This window comes from Papio anubis, chromosome 16, assembly GCF_008728515.1.
Source record: "Papio anubis isolate 15944 chromosome 16, Panubis1.0, whole genome shotgun sequence".
Taxonomy (NCBI): domain Eukaryota; kingdom Metazoa; phylum Chordata; class Mammalia; order Primates; family Cercopithecidae; genus Papio; species Papio anubis.
In genome coordinates this window covers 32,342,413-32,359,156 of record NC_044991.1, presented here as the reverse complement: position 1 = coordinate 32,359,156, position 16,744 = coordinate 32,342,413, and the positions used below count along the sequence as shown (strand labels likewise).

The following is a 16,744-nucleotide window of genomic DNA, read 5'->3' as shown; positions in this document are numbered from 1 at the left end:
TTAGCAGTATTCCACCGCGCTACTGCAGTTAGCATTTTCAAAGCGCGCAAACACCTCAACACCCTTCGCCGAGAGCACACTCAATCCCTCCGCCGGGGCGTGCGGGCCTCCTCCCCTCCCAGCACACTCCCCGGCTTCCCGGTCTCCTCTGCCCCATCCCCCCGCCTTCCAAGCACATTGTGCGCACTCTTCCAGGCAGCTCTTCGGCGGCCGGGCAGTGGCAGGGCTCCGAGCCTGTCTTCTCCGGGGCGGTCACACGTGTCCATTCCCTGGGGTAGGGGATCGCTCTTCCCGCTCGGCTGCTGATTGGTGCCTCCCCCTACCCCACCCTTCCCGCCGCTCTCCGGCCTCCATCCTACTACGTTCCAGCTCAATCGGCCCCACCGCCGCCTTCTCTCGGAGAAAAGAGCCACTTCAGAGCTCCTTGCGCGCCGTTCTCGGCTGGAATAAAAGCGTTAAGAAACAGGTGGAAAGCACTTCACTTCTCTAGGCCTCATATTTCTGGGGTGGACATCCCGCTCCTGCTCCGGCTCTGCCCTCGGCATCAATAATAACTGAACTCCCACACGTGCACGTTTCTGTATGGAGCCCGACCGAAAGCACCACCCCGCGGGCCCTTTAAAAGGACGCGACCACTCAGGCCAAGTGGGGGTGGGAGAGCGCCTGGCCGTCTTCCCTCGGGAAAGTGCTTCAACTTCCCAGTCCCAAAGCCCTGGAGGGCGGAGGGCGCCGCGTGAGAGTTCTCGGGGGGCGGCCCGCGCCCCCTAGGTCCCGCAGTCCTGAGCCCGGGGGCGCGCGCCCCGCCCCTCCCCCTCCCTGGCGGTGCAGCTGTCCGGGCGGGGGTGGGGCGGGGGCGGGGGTTGTTGTTGTGGCGCGGGCAGCCCCGCCCCCTCCTCGTGGGCGGCCCCTCCCCCAGGCCCCGCGTCCGGCCCCTCCGCCCCCAGCCCCATCTGTTTCCCCGGCGGGGACTCGATTATATTGTAGGGGACTGGGGGCGGCCGCCGCCGCAGCCGCGGAATGGGGCGAGCGCGCGGACCCCGCGGGCAGCCGCAGCCGCAGCCGCCTCTGTAGCTCGGGCCCCCGCGCCGCCGCCCCCCGCCCGGCGCCCGCCCTCGGCTCCTGCACTCGCCGAGCGGCGGCAGCAGCGGGAGGAGCGCCCCGCCGCCCCCGCCGAGGACCGCGCGGAGGCTGCGGCGCTGCAGCGGCGGGAGTCCCAGGTCGGCGGGCAGAGCGCGGGCAGCGAGGGGCCGCCGCCTGTGCCGCGGCGGGGAGATGTGCCCGGAGGAGGGCGGCGCGGCCGGACTGGGCGAGCTCCGCTCCTGGTGGGAGGTCCCGGCCATCGCGCACTTCTGCTCGCTCTTTCGCACCGCGTTCCGCCTGCCCGACTTCGAGATCGAGGTGAGTGACCGCGCGGGCGGGAGGCGGCGCGCTGCGCCCCCTGCTTTCCCTGCCCCGCGCGGGGCGTCCCGGGCCGTCGCGCAGAGGGGCCGGGGCCCGAAGGACTTCGGCCCGGAGTCGGGGGCCAGGAGGAGGGCGCAAAAGGGCAGGAGGGAGGGCGGGCGGGGGCCGCCAGGCTCTGCCCTGGGTGCCGAGGGACGTCAGGCCGGGGACTCCGGCTCCTGGGGCAGAGGAGCAGGCGCCGCGAGGGCGGGGCGGGCCCGTGCTTTTGTGGGAGCGGGAGCGGGACCCGGCGGCCCTCCCGGGAGTTCTCCGGTGGGGCTGAGTGTGGGCGCTAGGGCTGCGCGCGCTCGCCGTCCGGTGCCATTGAGGCGCGAGCCAGCTGCTCCGGCGGGGGGGGGGCCCGCGCGGGATTAACTCGGACCCAGGCGGGAGGCGGCCGCGGCCGGTGGGGAGGGCTAGCTCCGCTCTGGCAGGCGGGCGCGTGGCGGGGGCTCCCGGAGGCCCGAAACTCCCGGGAGGCGCTCCGGCCAACTTCGGGCCGGTGGGGACCGGGCCTGGGCGCGGGGCTCCGGAGCTGCGGAAGGAAAGTTTGGGACTCCGTTATTCTCCCACAGCGCTCGTCCTCCCGTAATATCCAGCCTCTTTATCCCAGGGCTCGGGAGCCCTTGGAGTTGGTCTCGCCACCATTATCCCCCCGGGCGAGCGCGAAGGACGGGCTGGCCATTCTGGCCAGGCCGGAGGTGTTTTCCAGCCCGGGGCTTTGTGATAACTGGGCCGAAACCCGAGGGTCCTGGAGCGCGGCGGGTGGCGGGAGCGTGCGGAGCGCAGCGCACACGGCGGCCAGGCAGCGGCCAGTCCAGCGGCAGCCCCCTTTCTCCTATTTTTATTTGTGTTTTTGGAAGGAGCTGAGAAATAGTCGATTAGTTGGCAGGTTGAATTGCCTTCTCTTCTATGGCAATATGTGTCGTGACTTTTCACCTTTTGCCTTTGGACAAAGGTGAATGGCAACTGCGTTGGTCAATTTTTGTTTTCTGTTCTGCAGATGGGTTCGCCGACGCAGTCATCAAAATTAGAGCCACTCTTTTGGAAGAGCAGGTCGTTGTTGTTCCTTCCCCAGCCCCACGGATCTTACTTGGTGCCATTTTCGGGTTGATTTTAACTCGTTTATTCCAGAGCTCTTTGCCTCACCTTTATTTTTAGATTTAGTCGTGTTTGCTGAAATATCAGTTGCTTCTTCTATGAATGAAGTGTGGGAACTTGCTCTCATCGCAGTTAATGAAATCAGGAAAATAAAAAGATCAAAAGGGTTGGGGATGGGAGAATGAAGAGGAATGTAGACAGATAATCTAGGGCCACTCACTGGCTTTTGGCGATTCTTAGTTTCTTAAGCTGATTAAAACAATGTGAGGAAATGTGGGCTTCTCCACTTTTTAGGAAGAGGTCATAACTTGGGCATTTTACGCGGCGCCACAGCGTTTGTTTTCAAAGTTTGAACGTGAATGTGGCAAGCATAATTTTATTAATGAAAATTTTCCTGAGACAACTGTTTATATTGACTAAAGAAGAGAAACAGAGCCACGGAAGCTAAAGAGTTGGGAATCCTAAAGGTCAAGGGATGTTTCTGTTACTGTGATGTCCTGTGTTTTCTTTCTGTTGGTACAAAATCGTGAGTAGTTTAATTATATCCTGCAGTCAAAATGGTGGCTGTGGTGGGAGGTGCCGCCTGTGACAGGGCCATCTTGGGTGCGGGTAAACTTGCACCTAGCCCCTTTTCTTCCTTGCAAGATAGTAACGTTGAGGTGGTGCTGGGATTACGAGTTCAGAGTTTAAAGACCCATCCTAAAAATACTGTTGGAAAAACTTCATGTCTCAAATCCATGTATTCCCATTTTGTTGATGGAAGACTAGAGGTAACTCATTTTGCCTTAAGTACTCACAGCATATTTAGAGTAACCTGTAAATAACTTGCCTTCTGTTACAAGAAATAAACTGGTGGTTTCTGAGAATTAGCTGGTTTAATTCCTAAAGGAAATGTAAACTGATTAAAAAGATCAAATTTATATGTATAACAAATGGAAAATCACTGTAGTTTACATGGCGAATAATCAAGGCTATTTGATATGACTCCAGCGTTTCTTGGAAATGGCACTTTTCTTGGGCTAAAATACATGCTGTTTGAAATACATGTAACAGAAATGACTATTTGGCTTCATACGTGCAGGTTTAAAGAACTGTCCACACTCTTTTGTATTTGGAGATGTTCACTCAATGGATAACAAAGTCAAAGTGACTTTTCTTAACTGCAGTTCTTGTCTAATCCATCTCATGTTAGGTATGTTTTGATATGGCCAATGGAAATTTTAACTTAAGGTTTTTAGTAGTTATCAAAAGTTAGAATTTTATTGGGAATGATTATATGTCAATTAAAAAATTAAGATTTAAGAATGTATTTTCTCGGCGCGGTGGCTCACCCCTGTAATCCCAGCACTTCAGGAGGCTGAGGAGGGCGAATCACTTGAGGTCAGGAGCTCGAGACCAGCTTGAGCAACATGGTGAAATCCTGTCTCTACTAAAAATACAAAATTACCTGGGTGTGGTGGTGGGTGCCTGTAATCCCAGCTACTTGGGAGGCTGAGGCAGGAGAATGGCTTGAACCCAGGAGGTGGAGGTTGCAGTGAGCCGAGATCATGCCATTGCACTTCAGCCTGGGCAACAAGAGTGAAACTCCATCTCAAAAAATATATATATACATATATTTTTTTTTCTAGACTTCTAACACATTTGACCCATTGACAGTGCAGAACTTACTGGAAATACTGTCAATTCAGATTCTCTTAAGTATACATAAATTATTTTTATTTTTCTAAGGTAATTTTATTTTAATCTAATAGTTTATTGACCTGACAGTTTGAGAAACAATCCCTTGGTTAGACTTTATGATGCAGTGGAAGACCCTTATAAAAATAAAAAAGAGCCGGGTGCCGTGACTCACGCCTGTAATCCCAGCCCTTTGGGAGGCCGAGGTGGGCGGATCACCTGAGGTCAGGAGTTGGAGACCAGATTGGCTAACATGGTGAAACCCCGTTTCTATTAAAAATACAAAAAATTAGCCGGGCTGGTCACTTGCTCCTGTAATCCCAGCTACATCTGTAGGCTGAGGCAGGATGATCGCTTGAACCCGATAGGCAGAGGTGGCAGTGAGCCGAGATCATGCCATTGCACTCCAGCCTGGGTGACAGGGCGAGACTCCATCTCAACATAAATATATTAATTAATTAAAAAATTAAAAATAATTCAAATGCTGAACCGTACCTGTTAGGCCATGTGGAAAGACTCTACAGTCTTAATTTTCTGCAACTTTAAAAGGTAAAAATGGTGAATAATAGTAGTAGAAGTAGTGTATCAGTTATTTCAGGAAACCGGTTTTCAGCTGTGGGAAAGATCTCATTTTACCCTTGACCACCAGGCTGAGCTCATGGATTTATAGAAAATTTAGGAAGCAGAGTCCTCAAGGACTTGGTTTCCATTTATCTAAAGTGAAGCAATCTCTAAGATAGGTGAAGGGCTGGCAGGATTCATGTCCCACTTCTCCAAGAGATTAAGATCTTCCATTTAGAAAACTGTCCCCAAAACGTGGATATTTTTATTTTTGTGTATATTAAATAATTTTTTTTTTTTTTTTGAGACGGAGTCTCATTCTGTCACCCAGGCTGGAGTGCAATGGTGTGATCTTGGCTCACTGCAACCTCCTCTTGCCCGATTCAGGTGATTCTCCCGCGTCATCCTCCGGAGTAGCTGGGATCACAGGCGCGCACCAGCACACCCAGCTAACTTTTGTATTATAAAAAAAGTTTTACTCTATTAATCAACCTTGAATACACAGAATTGCTTTATAAGAGTCAACATACTTGATTCTTAGTTTTAGACAAGAAACCTGTCAAGTATATCATAGTGATGCCTTATCTCAGTTCAAAATTCCCAGTTGTAAAAATATTGCAAAAAATTATATAAACGTGAAAATTACCATAAAATATAGATAAAAATTAAAACCACCCATAGTCACCAATCAGGGATAAACGTTGTTAAGTGTTAACATTGTATCCTTCCACTCCGGGATAAAAGTGATTCACTGTTAACATACTTAGAAATTCCTAAATATGCCCGCAGTGTAATTGTGCTGTAGGTTAGATGTTTTTACTTTTCAGATGAGATTGAGGTATAGATGGAACACAGTAGATGAATGACAGTGAATTCAGTAGTTGAGCCCCTACTTTGTGCTTAACATGGAACTTGGAGATTTACCGAAGAAGCTCTTACCTGGCCTCCTTTGCCTCAGAAGATTATCTGTTAATATTTCAGAACCAGCAAGTTTATACCACTTGAGTTAAATGAAGTATTTTATAATTGTTTAACATTCTAGTGGCTTAGGTTGGCTAAGTTTTGTCCTGATTGAAGAAAAGAAGAAAGGCTAATTGACCTCTCCAAGATTTCCTACTGTTTTCCGCCTAGCCAAGTGCCCTGTACAGTAAATACAGTGTCTCACTTGACTAAGGTAAGGGAGGACAGAATGATTCTCAGTAATCATGATGAATGTGGGGCTGCATTGGTGTCTATAGGTGGCCGTTTGAAGATGGTTATGTAGAATTATTTGAATAGTTCGTATAGTAGCAGCATGATCAAAATAATCTGTCCTGTCTACCTTTTTTCCTGAGTGTCCTGCCTTTGAGTACTTACTCCTTTGCCTGCCTTGTGGCTCCTTCCTGGTTGTGTTTGTACGTGGGTAAGAGCCATTACCTAATCAGCATGAGATCTGGGGGCAATATTCACATTCTTTTTTTTTTTTTTTTTTTTTTGAGACGGAGTCTCGCTGTGTCTCCCAGGCTGGAGTGCAGTGGCGTGATCTCCTCACTGCAAGCTCCGCCTCCCGGGTTCACGCCATTCTCCCGCCTCAGCCTCCCAAGTAGCTGAGACTACAGGCGCCCGCCACCACGCCCGGCTAGTTTTTTGTATTTTTAGTAGAGACGGGGTTTCACCATGTTAGCCAGGATAGTCTCGATCTCCTGACCTCGTGATCCACCCGCCTCGGCCTCCCAAAGTGCTGGGATTACAGGCTTGAGCCACCGCGCCCGGCCAATATTCACATTCTTGAGTTCTACCCTTGGTGCTTCCTTGAAGAATCCAGCCTCGGCCGACTCACGCTTGTAATCCCACCACTTTGGGAGGCCGAGGCGGGCGGATCACAAGGTCAGGAGATCGAGACCACGGTGAAACCCCGTCTGTACGAAAAATACAAAAAATTAGCCGGGCGTGGTGGCAGGCGCCTACTGTAGTCCCAGCTACTCAGGAGGCTGAGGCAGGAGACTGGTGTGAACCCAGGAGGCGGAGCTTGCAGTGAGCTGAGATTGTGCCACTGCACTCCAGCCTGGGGGACAGAGCGAGACTCCGTCCCAAAAAAAAAAAAAAGAAGAACCCAGCCCCTTAATCAAGTGCCGAACACATGGATTGTTAAACGTTAAGTGATAGAAATAGCTAGGAGAAACTTGTAAGTACATCCATCATAATAGTGGGTCCTAAACCTGGCGCCAGGGTAGACTTTGTGTTGGTGTGCACGTGTGCACTTTGCTGGAGGAGAAGGGCCTATTGCTCTCATCAGATTCTGGAAGCAGCCCCCAACCCATACGAGGTTAAGAAGCCCTGAACTAGATGAAAGAGTAAGTTGGCCCTAATTAGGGGTTCAGAAGCCTACTTTCGTGACACAAGATGTGCTGCACTAGGAGTTAGGAAACTTGTATTCTGATTGTGCCACTGTAACTGACTGATTTTGGGGAAGTCAAAACAACGTGATGATAAATTACACTGCATAGTATTTGGTACAGTTTCAAAATGTCATCCCATTTTCTTCTTAGCTGGCCTTAACCATCACCATGAGGTGGGGTCTTCTCATTTTACACATGTGGAAGTTGAAAGTTTAGAGAGGCTGATGCTTGCACAGGGACGCTCACCTGGATCTCAGGTTCTTTGAGGCCAAATTCTGCCTGTTTCTACTACATTGCACTGCTTCTTCTTCAGTTCTTGTTATCTATAAAATGAGGGGCCAGATTCCACAGTGCACGTCTAGAGTTCTTTGGCTCTTAATAATGTGGGGTACAAAGGGGCCTTTTTTTTTTTTAAACTTCTGAACTAAGTGCAAAGGGACAAATTCAAGTATTCATTTATTTCAGCAAATATATATATATATATATTTTTTGAGACAGAGTCTCACTCTATCGCCCAGGCTAGAGTGCAGTGACGTGATCTCGGCTCGCAGCAACCTCCACCTCCTGGGTTCAAGGATTCCCCTGCTTCAGCCTCCCAAGTAGCTGGGATTACAGGCACATACCACCACCCTCGACTAATTTTTGTATTTTCTTTTCTTTTCTTTTTTTGAGACAGAGTTTCACTCTTGTTGCCTAGGCTGGAGTGCAATGGTGTGATCTCGGCTCACTGCAACCTCCGCCTCCTGAGTTCAAGTGATTCTCCTGCCTCAGCCTCCCTAGTAGCTGGGATTACAGGTGCCTACCAACATGGCTGGCTAATTTTTTGTATTTTTAGTAGAGACGGGGTTTCACTGTGTTGGTCAGGCTGGTCTTGAACTCTTGACCTCAGGTGATCCACCCCCTTCAGTCTCCCAAAGTGCTGGGATTACAGGCGTGAGCCACCATGCCTGGCTCTAATTTTTGTATTTTCAATAGAGAAGAGGTTTCACCATATTGGCCAGGCTGGTCTCGAACTCCTGACCTCAGGTGATCCACCCGCCTCGGCCTCCCAAAGTGCTGGGATTATAGGCATGAGCCTCCGCGCCCAGCTTTAAGCAAATGTTAATTTTATTTATTTATTATTATTATTTTTTGAGACCGAGTTTCGCTCTTGTTGCCCAGGCTGGAGTGCGGTGGTGCGATCTTGACTCACCTCAACCTCTGCCTCCTGGGTTCAAGCGATTCTCCCGCCTCAGCCTCCCAAGTAGCTGGGATTACAGGCATGCACCACCATGCCTGGCTAATTTTTGTGTTTTTAGTAGAAACGGGGTTTCTCGATGTTGATCAGGCTGGCCTCGAACTCCCGACCTCAGGTGATCCACCCGCCTCGGCCTTCCAAAGTGCTAGATTACAGGCATGAGCCACTGCTCCCGGCCAGCAGATGTTTATTAAGCATCTACTACATTAGGCAACGTACTAGGTACTGATATAATAATAGAAAAATACCTGTTTGCTTTTTAGTGCAGTGAGACAGATACCGTATATAATATCAGAAGGCCCCAAGTAGAGCGGGGTGGAGGCTTGCACAGGGCCACATTGAGGTGTAGGTTGTTGCTATTTAAAACAGGGTGATTAGGGCCTTTCTGAGGAGCTGAGTGATTTAAAGTAGTCCTTTCTCGAGGGGCGCGGTGGCTCACACCTGTAATCCCAGCACTTTGGGAGGCCGAGGCGGGCGGATCATGAGGTCAGGAGTTTGAGAGCAGCCTGATCAACATGATGAAACCCTGTCTCTACTAAAAATACATTAGCCGGGTGTGGTGGTGCCCACCTGTAATCCCAGCTACTCAGGAGGCTGAGGCAGGAGAATTGCTTGGAGACGGAGATTGCAGTGAGCTGAGATTGCGCCATTGCACTCCAGCCTGGGCAAAAGAGCGAGAGCGAGACTCCGTCTCAAAAAAAAAAAAAAAAAAAAAGTCCTTTGTCACACTATTCTATTTAATGTAAGATACTAGAGGATAAAAGACCTTCTAAAGATTCAGAATCTGCACCCTCTCCAAGGAGGAAAGCCCAAGAAGGGGATGTGAATTACAGAAGGACAGATCTGCGCAGGCTGAGATCCTGAAAGGGGAGAATGTGCTATCATCATGTAACTCTCTAAAAGTGAATACCAGGTCCGCTTTCTATTTATACCTACGCTTTGAAAGGAAAGGCTTGCTGCTTTGGTGTGTGTGTGCCTACCATGTGAAGCTGCAAAGGCAGTTGGGATCTTCTGCAGTTCAGAAGGGGCAGCCCCTTCTCATCTCTGAAGGGCGGCCTGCGTTAGCACACGGCTCGCTTTGCAACGGAAGTTAAGTTGCTTAATTTTCTGGAACACAGTTAGGAAAGCCTAAAATACACCTTGGCAGCGTTCAGTCCTACCGATTATCTGCCCCTTTGATCAGGGCAAGGGGAGCTCAGTGTGGGATTCCATGGTGTGCTGGGGCTCAGAATGCGGTGCGCTTGGCAGAGTGTGGAAAACTGCAGTGCACAGGTGGTTTAGGTAAAAATGTGGTGTGTGGACAGAACCAAAGGGGAGCTTCTAAGTACATGGTCTTCTCTCTAGTTGATGTGACTAAACATATCTTCTTTGTTTTTTTTTTTTTTTTTTTGAGTCAGAGTTTTGCTTTGTCGCTCAGGCTGGAGTGCAGTGGCGTGATCTCGGCTCACTGCAACCTCCACCTTCCAGGTTCAAGTGATTCTCCTGCCTCAGCTTCCTGACTAGCTGGAATTTCAGACATGTGCCACCACGCTCGGCTGTTTTTTGTATTTTAAGTAGAGACGGAGTTTCGCCATGTTGGCCAGGCTGGTCTCGAACTCCTGACCTCGTGATCCGCCCGCCTCAGCCTTCCAAAGTGCTGGGACTACAAGCATGAGCCACCGCGCCCAGCCCCTAAATACATTTTCAAAAGACAACAATCAGAAAGCTGGATTATGGGCCCACCTGTCGTTAAGTTGTGTTCTTAGGCAGGTGACTGTGGGTTTCAGGTGCCCCATCTGTAGACTCAGTGATTCCGGGGTGTTTGCATGTCTAAAGTTCTGTGATCCTAGAAATGTTTCTCAGCATGCGTAGCGCTCTGAACTCATCCAGCAAATTGCTGACTCACCAGTTAGGGTCGAGGGTAGGATCCATGTCTTACAAATTAATTACGTGCCAAGTGAAAACTGCAAATCCATACTTGGTGTGTTTCCAAATTATAGGAATGTTTTGTTTCTCTTTCTCTGGCATCTTGTCTGCAAATAAGCTACTTTGAAAGTAGCTTTTGAGACTTGAAGATTGACATTTTCACTATCTCTAGTGTCCTTAAACTGACCTAAGCTTTTGTGCTTTGAGATTTTGAGGAATTCTGGAGGCTGAAGACCTTGAATTATGTGATTCTTCTTTCTTTCTTTCTTTCTTTTTTTTTTTTTAAAGGTGGTATCTCACTATGTTGCCCAGGCCGAATTTGAACTCCTGAGCTCAAATGATCCTCCCGCCTCAGCCTCCCCAGTAGCTGGGACTCCAGGCACATCCCACTGCCCTTGGCTCCCTTTCACTTAGTCTGTTTCTTATGTATCATGTCATCAATACCTAGAAGTCTGAATAAGATCCACTTAAAGCTTCTGGCTTGTGGTTTGCCTTTCATTTGCTATTACACCTTTACAGATGGCTGCTACCCTTCCTCTGTATTTGTATATTTTATTGGATGCTATTCCTTGGATGTTTTTATTATATCTTTACATTAGCCTCTAACAAATATTAGTCAATTTATATTGGAAAACTTGGGGACAGTCATTTTTCAGCAGCTCTTAGGATTGAGAAAGGAATGATTGGAAAGTAAGAGTGAGCTCAAGATTGTGTGTTCCTTTAATCCTCTGGGTTTCTCAGTCTCAGCACTATTGATAGTTTGGGCTGAAAATCTGTTGTGGGTAGCTGTTATATGAAGGGCGTTATATGCGTTTTGTTTGTTTTTGTTTTTTTGAGGCAGAGGCGCTCTCTGTTTCCCAGGCTGGAGTGCAGTGGCGCAATCTTTGGCTCACTGTGACGTCCGCCTCCCAGGTTCAAGTGATTCTCCCCGCTCAGCCTCCCAAGTAGCTGGGATTACAGGCGCCCGCCACCACGCCCGGCTAATTTTTTGTAGTTTTAGTATAGACCAGGTTTCACTGTGTTAGCCAGAATGGTCTCAATCTCCTGACCTCGTGATCCGCCTGCCTTGGCCTCCCAAAGTGCTGGGATTACAGGCGAGAGGATTACAGGGATTACAGGCCTGGCCCTCGTTTTAAGATGTTTAGCAGTATTGTTGACCTCTACGCTCTAGGTGCCAATAGCACCCCCAGTCGTGACAAATAAAAATGTCTCCAGACATTGCCAAATATCTCCTGGGGGGTGAAATTGCCCTGCTTGAGAATCTTTGGGGTGTGCGGTAGAGATGACTTTGTAGTGTTGGTCATTGTATAAAAGGTACGCTGTACATGAGGTAGATGAGTTTTTCCTTGTGATGGGATTATTTTTCCCCTAAATGCAAACCTTTAGTATTTTTTGTTTATGGAAATTTCAGGGAGTTAAAGTTGCTCCCAGAAGTGAATGTCATCAGCAGTTGTACATGTCAGAAACCTGAGAAACAGATATTTTGTTAATTTTTTTTCTTTTTTTGAGACAGTTTTGCTTTTGTGGCCCAGGCTAGAGTGCAAGTGGCGTGATCTCAGCTCAGTGCAACCTCTGCCTCCCAGGTTCAAGCGATTCTCCTGCCTCAGCCTCCCAAGAAGCTGGGACTACAGGCGTGTGCCACCACACCTGGCTAATTTTTGTATTTTTAGTAGAGACGGGGTTTCACCATCTTGGTCAGGCTGGTTTCGAACTCCTGACCTGCAGTGATCTGCCCACTTCGGCTCCCAAAGTGCTGGGATGACACATGTGAGCCCCGGTGCCTGGCCTTGTTAATTTTTTTTTTTTTTCTTTCCTGGAGCATCATTGAAGGAAAGCAGAGAGTTTGGGGCTAGCAGGGAGGGAACTGCAAAGCTGACTGAGGCTGATAAAGAAAGGCCTTCCCCTACAAAAGGCCTCCCTGAAGCAGGGCCTGGCTGTCTAGTGCCGCAGGGGAGGAGGGGTGAGGGGTGTTCGTGCTGCAGCCTGGGGCTGGAGCGGCTGCCATTGCCTGTCAGGGCGCAAGGCTCTTGACAGATCTCTTGAGCTTTGCACGGTGGTGTACTGGGGAGGGCGTTCTCCATGACCAGGTCAAAAGTTCAGTGGGACCTAAGTTGAAGGCGTGTGTGTGTGTGTGTGTGTGTGTGTGTGTGTGTATGTGTGTGTGTGTGTTTGGGATATATGCGTATGTAAAGTTCATTATTCCATCAGAATTTTCCATGTAGAACATAGCGACCACATAAGCTTGAAGCTGCTCTAAATGTTTTTTAATGGTTTTTCATGTTTAATTTTGCCCTCAGCAAGCATGGTGAAATATATTATGGATTCAAATAGATTTTTATTTTGGTTTGGGGAGAAAATGGTATTGTGAGTGTGGCTCCGTCTAGTGCACAGTGAAGGGCTTTGAGCTTCTTGGAAGGAAGATACCATAGAACTTAAGGAAATAATATCACTTGTCTGTGGCTTTTGAGGATGGTTTTCATTGAGTGTCTATCTCCAAGTCCTCCTTTTCCATCTTGGGGTATTCAATCCCCACAGAGACCCCATGTCTTGTTTTTTATTCTTTATCTCTTTGGCTGGGAACTAAGGTCTGACCATTGTTTTTTTTTTTTTTTTTTTTTTTTTTCTTGTCTACTCCATTGTGCTCCACTCATGCCCTCGGGTTTATTCTGGGCATCAGCGGAGGAGGGGTAGCATTTCTGGCCTGCGTCAAGGTGTTAAATCCCAGAATTTGTGTAAATAGGTTGGTGTGAAGTCAGTCACTTCTACAGCCAAAAGCAGTTTTCTCCTCTTTAGAGGGCAGATGACCCCTCTAAATAATTCTCTCGTGTGTTCTGTTTTGTACTTCGTTAGCCATACACTCATTTAAAATGTAACGTGGTTTATGCAAAAATATATAGAAGATAGTATTTCGTTCTCCTGTTTGAAGTCCGTGACCTCATGTGGCCTTTACAAAAGACGTTGGCTGGTTTAAATGATGTCATACGCATGTAAGTTTCACACTGGAGTGAATGGTCAGCTTTTAGCTTTGGTTCTACAGCCCAGAGTCTTCATGAGCTAAATCAGGTCCACTTTTTCCCTAGGGTGGGTTTGCTGGAGTGACGTGTGACTTGGCGTTGTGTCACTGAGGCATGTGGCCACCTGAATTGAAAGTGTGAGTGGCTGTCAGAACAGACTGTGTGTACCCTCCCTTGCTCCTCCCCACCCATCACCTCCAAAAGTAAGTGAAAATAGAGGAAGCCACGGGGCCACAATTAAACTCACCGCGTCACGTTTTCAATGTTGAACTTTTAAATCACACCCAATTAATAATTCCTGAGAATGGATCAGTTCTTAGAATTGAAAATGCTGTTCAGCAGTCTTGTTGACTGCAAGAGTGTTTTTCTCTCCTGGCCGGTTCCTTTTAATGAACACCCCTACCCTGCGTGTTCATTGTGTCAGCAACAATGGCACTAAGGACAGTTGATTTGCTTGACAGAAAACGTGTTAAATTAACAGATCTACTTCTTTAGCAAATCCTTTCTCTTCTCCATTCCCATTATGTCTCTCTGTCTTCCTGAAAGGTTGTTTGTGAATTCTTTTAGGTGTGGGGTCAATTTTTATAGCAGAGGCCTGGAGTTCTTTGTTCAGGGAACATTGTTGTACACGGGGAAAGGTGCTTTAGAGAAAAAAATTTCACCTGTTGTCATAATGAAGGAATTTAATTTTGGATTATTTTCCACTCTTACACCGGCATTGATTTGGGTTTGTATCTACATGAATGTACTAATTCTTTCACGTTGGTTCTAAAAGACTTGCCCCCCATTTTCCTTTGCGGTGTTAAAGCAGCTCCCCAACCCTCCTTACAGGAATGTTGAAGATCGGGAGGGGGCGCTCTGGTTGAGGATGTTTGTGACATGTAATCAACCCCAGCCACCGCGCCCGGCTGTTTTGTTTTGAGACGGAGTCTTGCTCTGTTGCCCAGGCTGGAGTGCAGTGGCGTGATCTCGGCTCACTGCAAGCTCCGCCTCCCGGGTTCACGCCCATTCTCCTGCCTCAGCCTCCCAGGTAGCTGGGACTACAGGCGTCCACCACCACGTCTGACTAACTTTTTTGTATTTTTAGTAGAGACGGGGTTTCACCGTGTCAGCCAGGATGGTCTCGATCTCCTGACCTCGCGATCCTCCCGCCTCGGCCTCCCAAAGTGTTGGGATTACAGGCATGAGCCACCGCGCCTGGTCTTTTTTTTTTTTTTTTAACATGGAACACTTCGTGACTGTGTGTCATCTTGCATAGGCCAATTTTAGTACAAGTGCTGCTGGAGTGAGTGCATAACGCTAGATTTTCATCGCTTTCAACAATGGAGCCCATCTTCCTTACCCATGACTGTGATTGGATTTCTGGAACATGCAAATTTTTAAGGTTAAAGTGAAATTTTTTAAAAAGGGGAAAATCTCAAATCCCAGTCAGCCTTCCCTGTGTTATTATGTGGTGACCGGGACGCGGCGGAGGTTGCTTGCCGCGCGATTTTGTCTGTTGGAGAGGACAGAAAGCGTGCCGGCGAAGCAGCCGTGGCAATAACCGCGTCGGTTCGTTGGCGCGACGACGAAAACCTTGTGGAGGAAAAGTGCTGGGATATTCTTCGGTGACCGCTGGTCAGAGCCTGCACAGAACGAGTCTTGCTCTATCACACCAGGCTGGAAGTGCAGTGGCCAGATCTCAACTCCTGCAACCCCTCTGCCTGCGGTTCACACCATTCTCACCTCCAGCCTCCCAGAAGTAGCTGGGACTGCGGCCGCCACCTCCCGGCTAGTTTTTTGTATTTTTGGTAGAGGCCGGGGTTTCCTGCCGTGTTAGCCAGGATGGTCACCGATCCTGACCTCATTGATCCCACCGTCTGACCTCCCAAAGATGCTGGGATTACAGGCTTGAGCCACCCGCCCGGCATTTTTTTTTTTTTTTTGGAGATGAGAGTCTTAACTCTGTCCCCAGGCTGGAGTGCAGTGGCGGATCTCAGCTCACTGCAAGCTCCCACCTCAGGGGTTCCGCCATTCTCCTGCCTCGGCCTCCCGAGTAGCTGGGACTACAGGCGCCCGCCTCCCCACCCGCCCGGCTAATTTTTTTTTTTTTGTAGTAGAGATGAGGTTTCACCATGTTAGCCAGGATGGTCTTGATCGGACCTCGTGATCCCGCCGCCTCAGCCTCCCAAAGTGCTGGGATTACAGGCATGAGTCACCGCGCCTTTGTTATAGAGACTAATAGAAAAAGAGGTTGAGAGAGAGAGATCATAGAGGCAACATCGCAACCAGCCTTGAAGACCGGCCTCACTGGTGATCATCATTTTTCTTCAGGCAGTGGGGAAACGAAGTTTTAGAGTAGGAATTCCTGTATACTAAGTGTTTTAGGTTAAATCTGGTTTTGGTAACTGGAATAGAACAGACTGGAATAAGAAAGACTAGTTTAACTACAGGCATACCTCAGAGATATTTGAGGGTCAGTTCCAGACCGTTGCAGTAAGGTGAATATTGCAGTAAAGTGAGTCACGTGAAATTTTTGGTTTCCCAGTGCACATAAAAGTTATGTGTACACTATACTATAGTCTGTTAAGTGTGCAGTAGCATTATGTCTTAAAAAATAATGTAAATACCTTAATTAAAAAATACTTTAGGTTGGGCACAGTGGCTCACACCTGTGATCCCAGCACTTTGGGAGGCTGAGGCTGGCGAATGGCTTGAGCCTAGGAGTTTGAGACCAGCCTGGCCAACATGGTGAAATGCTTTCTCTACTAAAAATACAAAAATCAGCTGGGTGTGGTGGTGTGCATCTGTCGTCCCAACTATATAGGAGGTTGAGATGGGAGGATCGCTTGAGTCCGGGTGGTGGAGGTTGCAAGTCAAGATTGCAACACTGCACTCCACCCTGGGCAGCAGAGACCTTGTCTCAAAGAAAACACAACAAAACAACTCTTGCTTTAAAATCTTAGTGATCAGCCAGGCAGGGTGGCGTAATCCCATGCCTGTAATCCCAGCACTTTACATGCCTGTAATCCCAGCACTGAGGCAGGTGGATCATGAGGTCAGGAGTTCGAGACCAGCCTGGTCAAGATGGTGAAACCCCATCTCTACTAAAAAACACAAAAATTAGCCGGGTGCGGTGGCAGGCGCCTGTAATCCCAGCTACTCAGAGGCTGAGGCGGGAGAATCTCTTGAACCTGGGAGGCGGAGTTCGCAGTGAGCCGAGATCGTGTCACTGCACTCTAGCCTGGGCAACAGAGCAAGACTCCATCTCCAAAAATAAAAATAAAAAAATCCTAATGCTCATCTTGAGCCTTCGGTGAGTCATAGTGTTTTTGCCAGTGCAGGGTCAGGCCTCAGTATTCCTTTCATGAAAGATTTCTCCGTAGCATACCGTGCCGTTTGATAGCGTTTAACCCACAGTAAAACTTCTTTCAAAATTGAAGTTAGTCCTC

At 48.7% G+C, this 16,744-nt stretch overlaps 1 protein-coding gene across 4 annotated transcripts in view; it reads left to right on the top strand.

The window, feature by feature from the left end:
• Window positions 1-948: 948 nt before the first annotated feature.
• LOC101007004 (cat eye syndrome critical region protein 2) overlaps window positions 949-16,744 on the top strand; it is a 203,050-nt gene continuing 187,254 nt past the window's right edge. For 2 of the 4 annotated variants that reach the window (XM_009216729.4, XM_009216728.4), the window contains exon 1: window positions 1,150-1,398. In XM_009216729.4, the coding sequence (XP_009214993.2) occupies window positions 1,273-1,398 (126 nt within the window). In that variant the 5' untranslated portion in view covers window positions 1,150-1,272. Of the gene's footprint in view, window positions 1,399-16,744 lie in introns of all 4 variants that reach the window. The other 2 variants (XM_009216727.4, XM_009216730.4) reach the window with 2 other exon arrangements.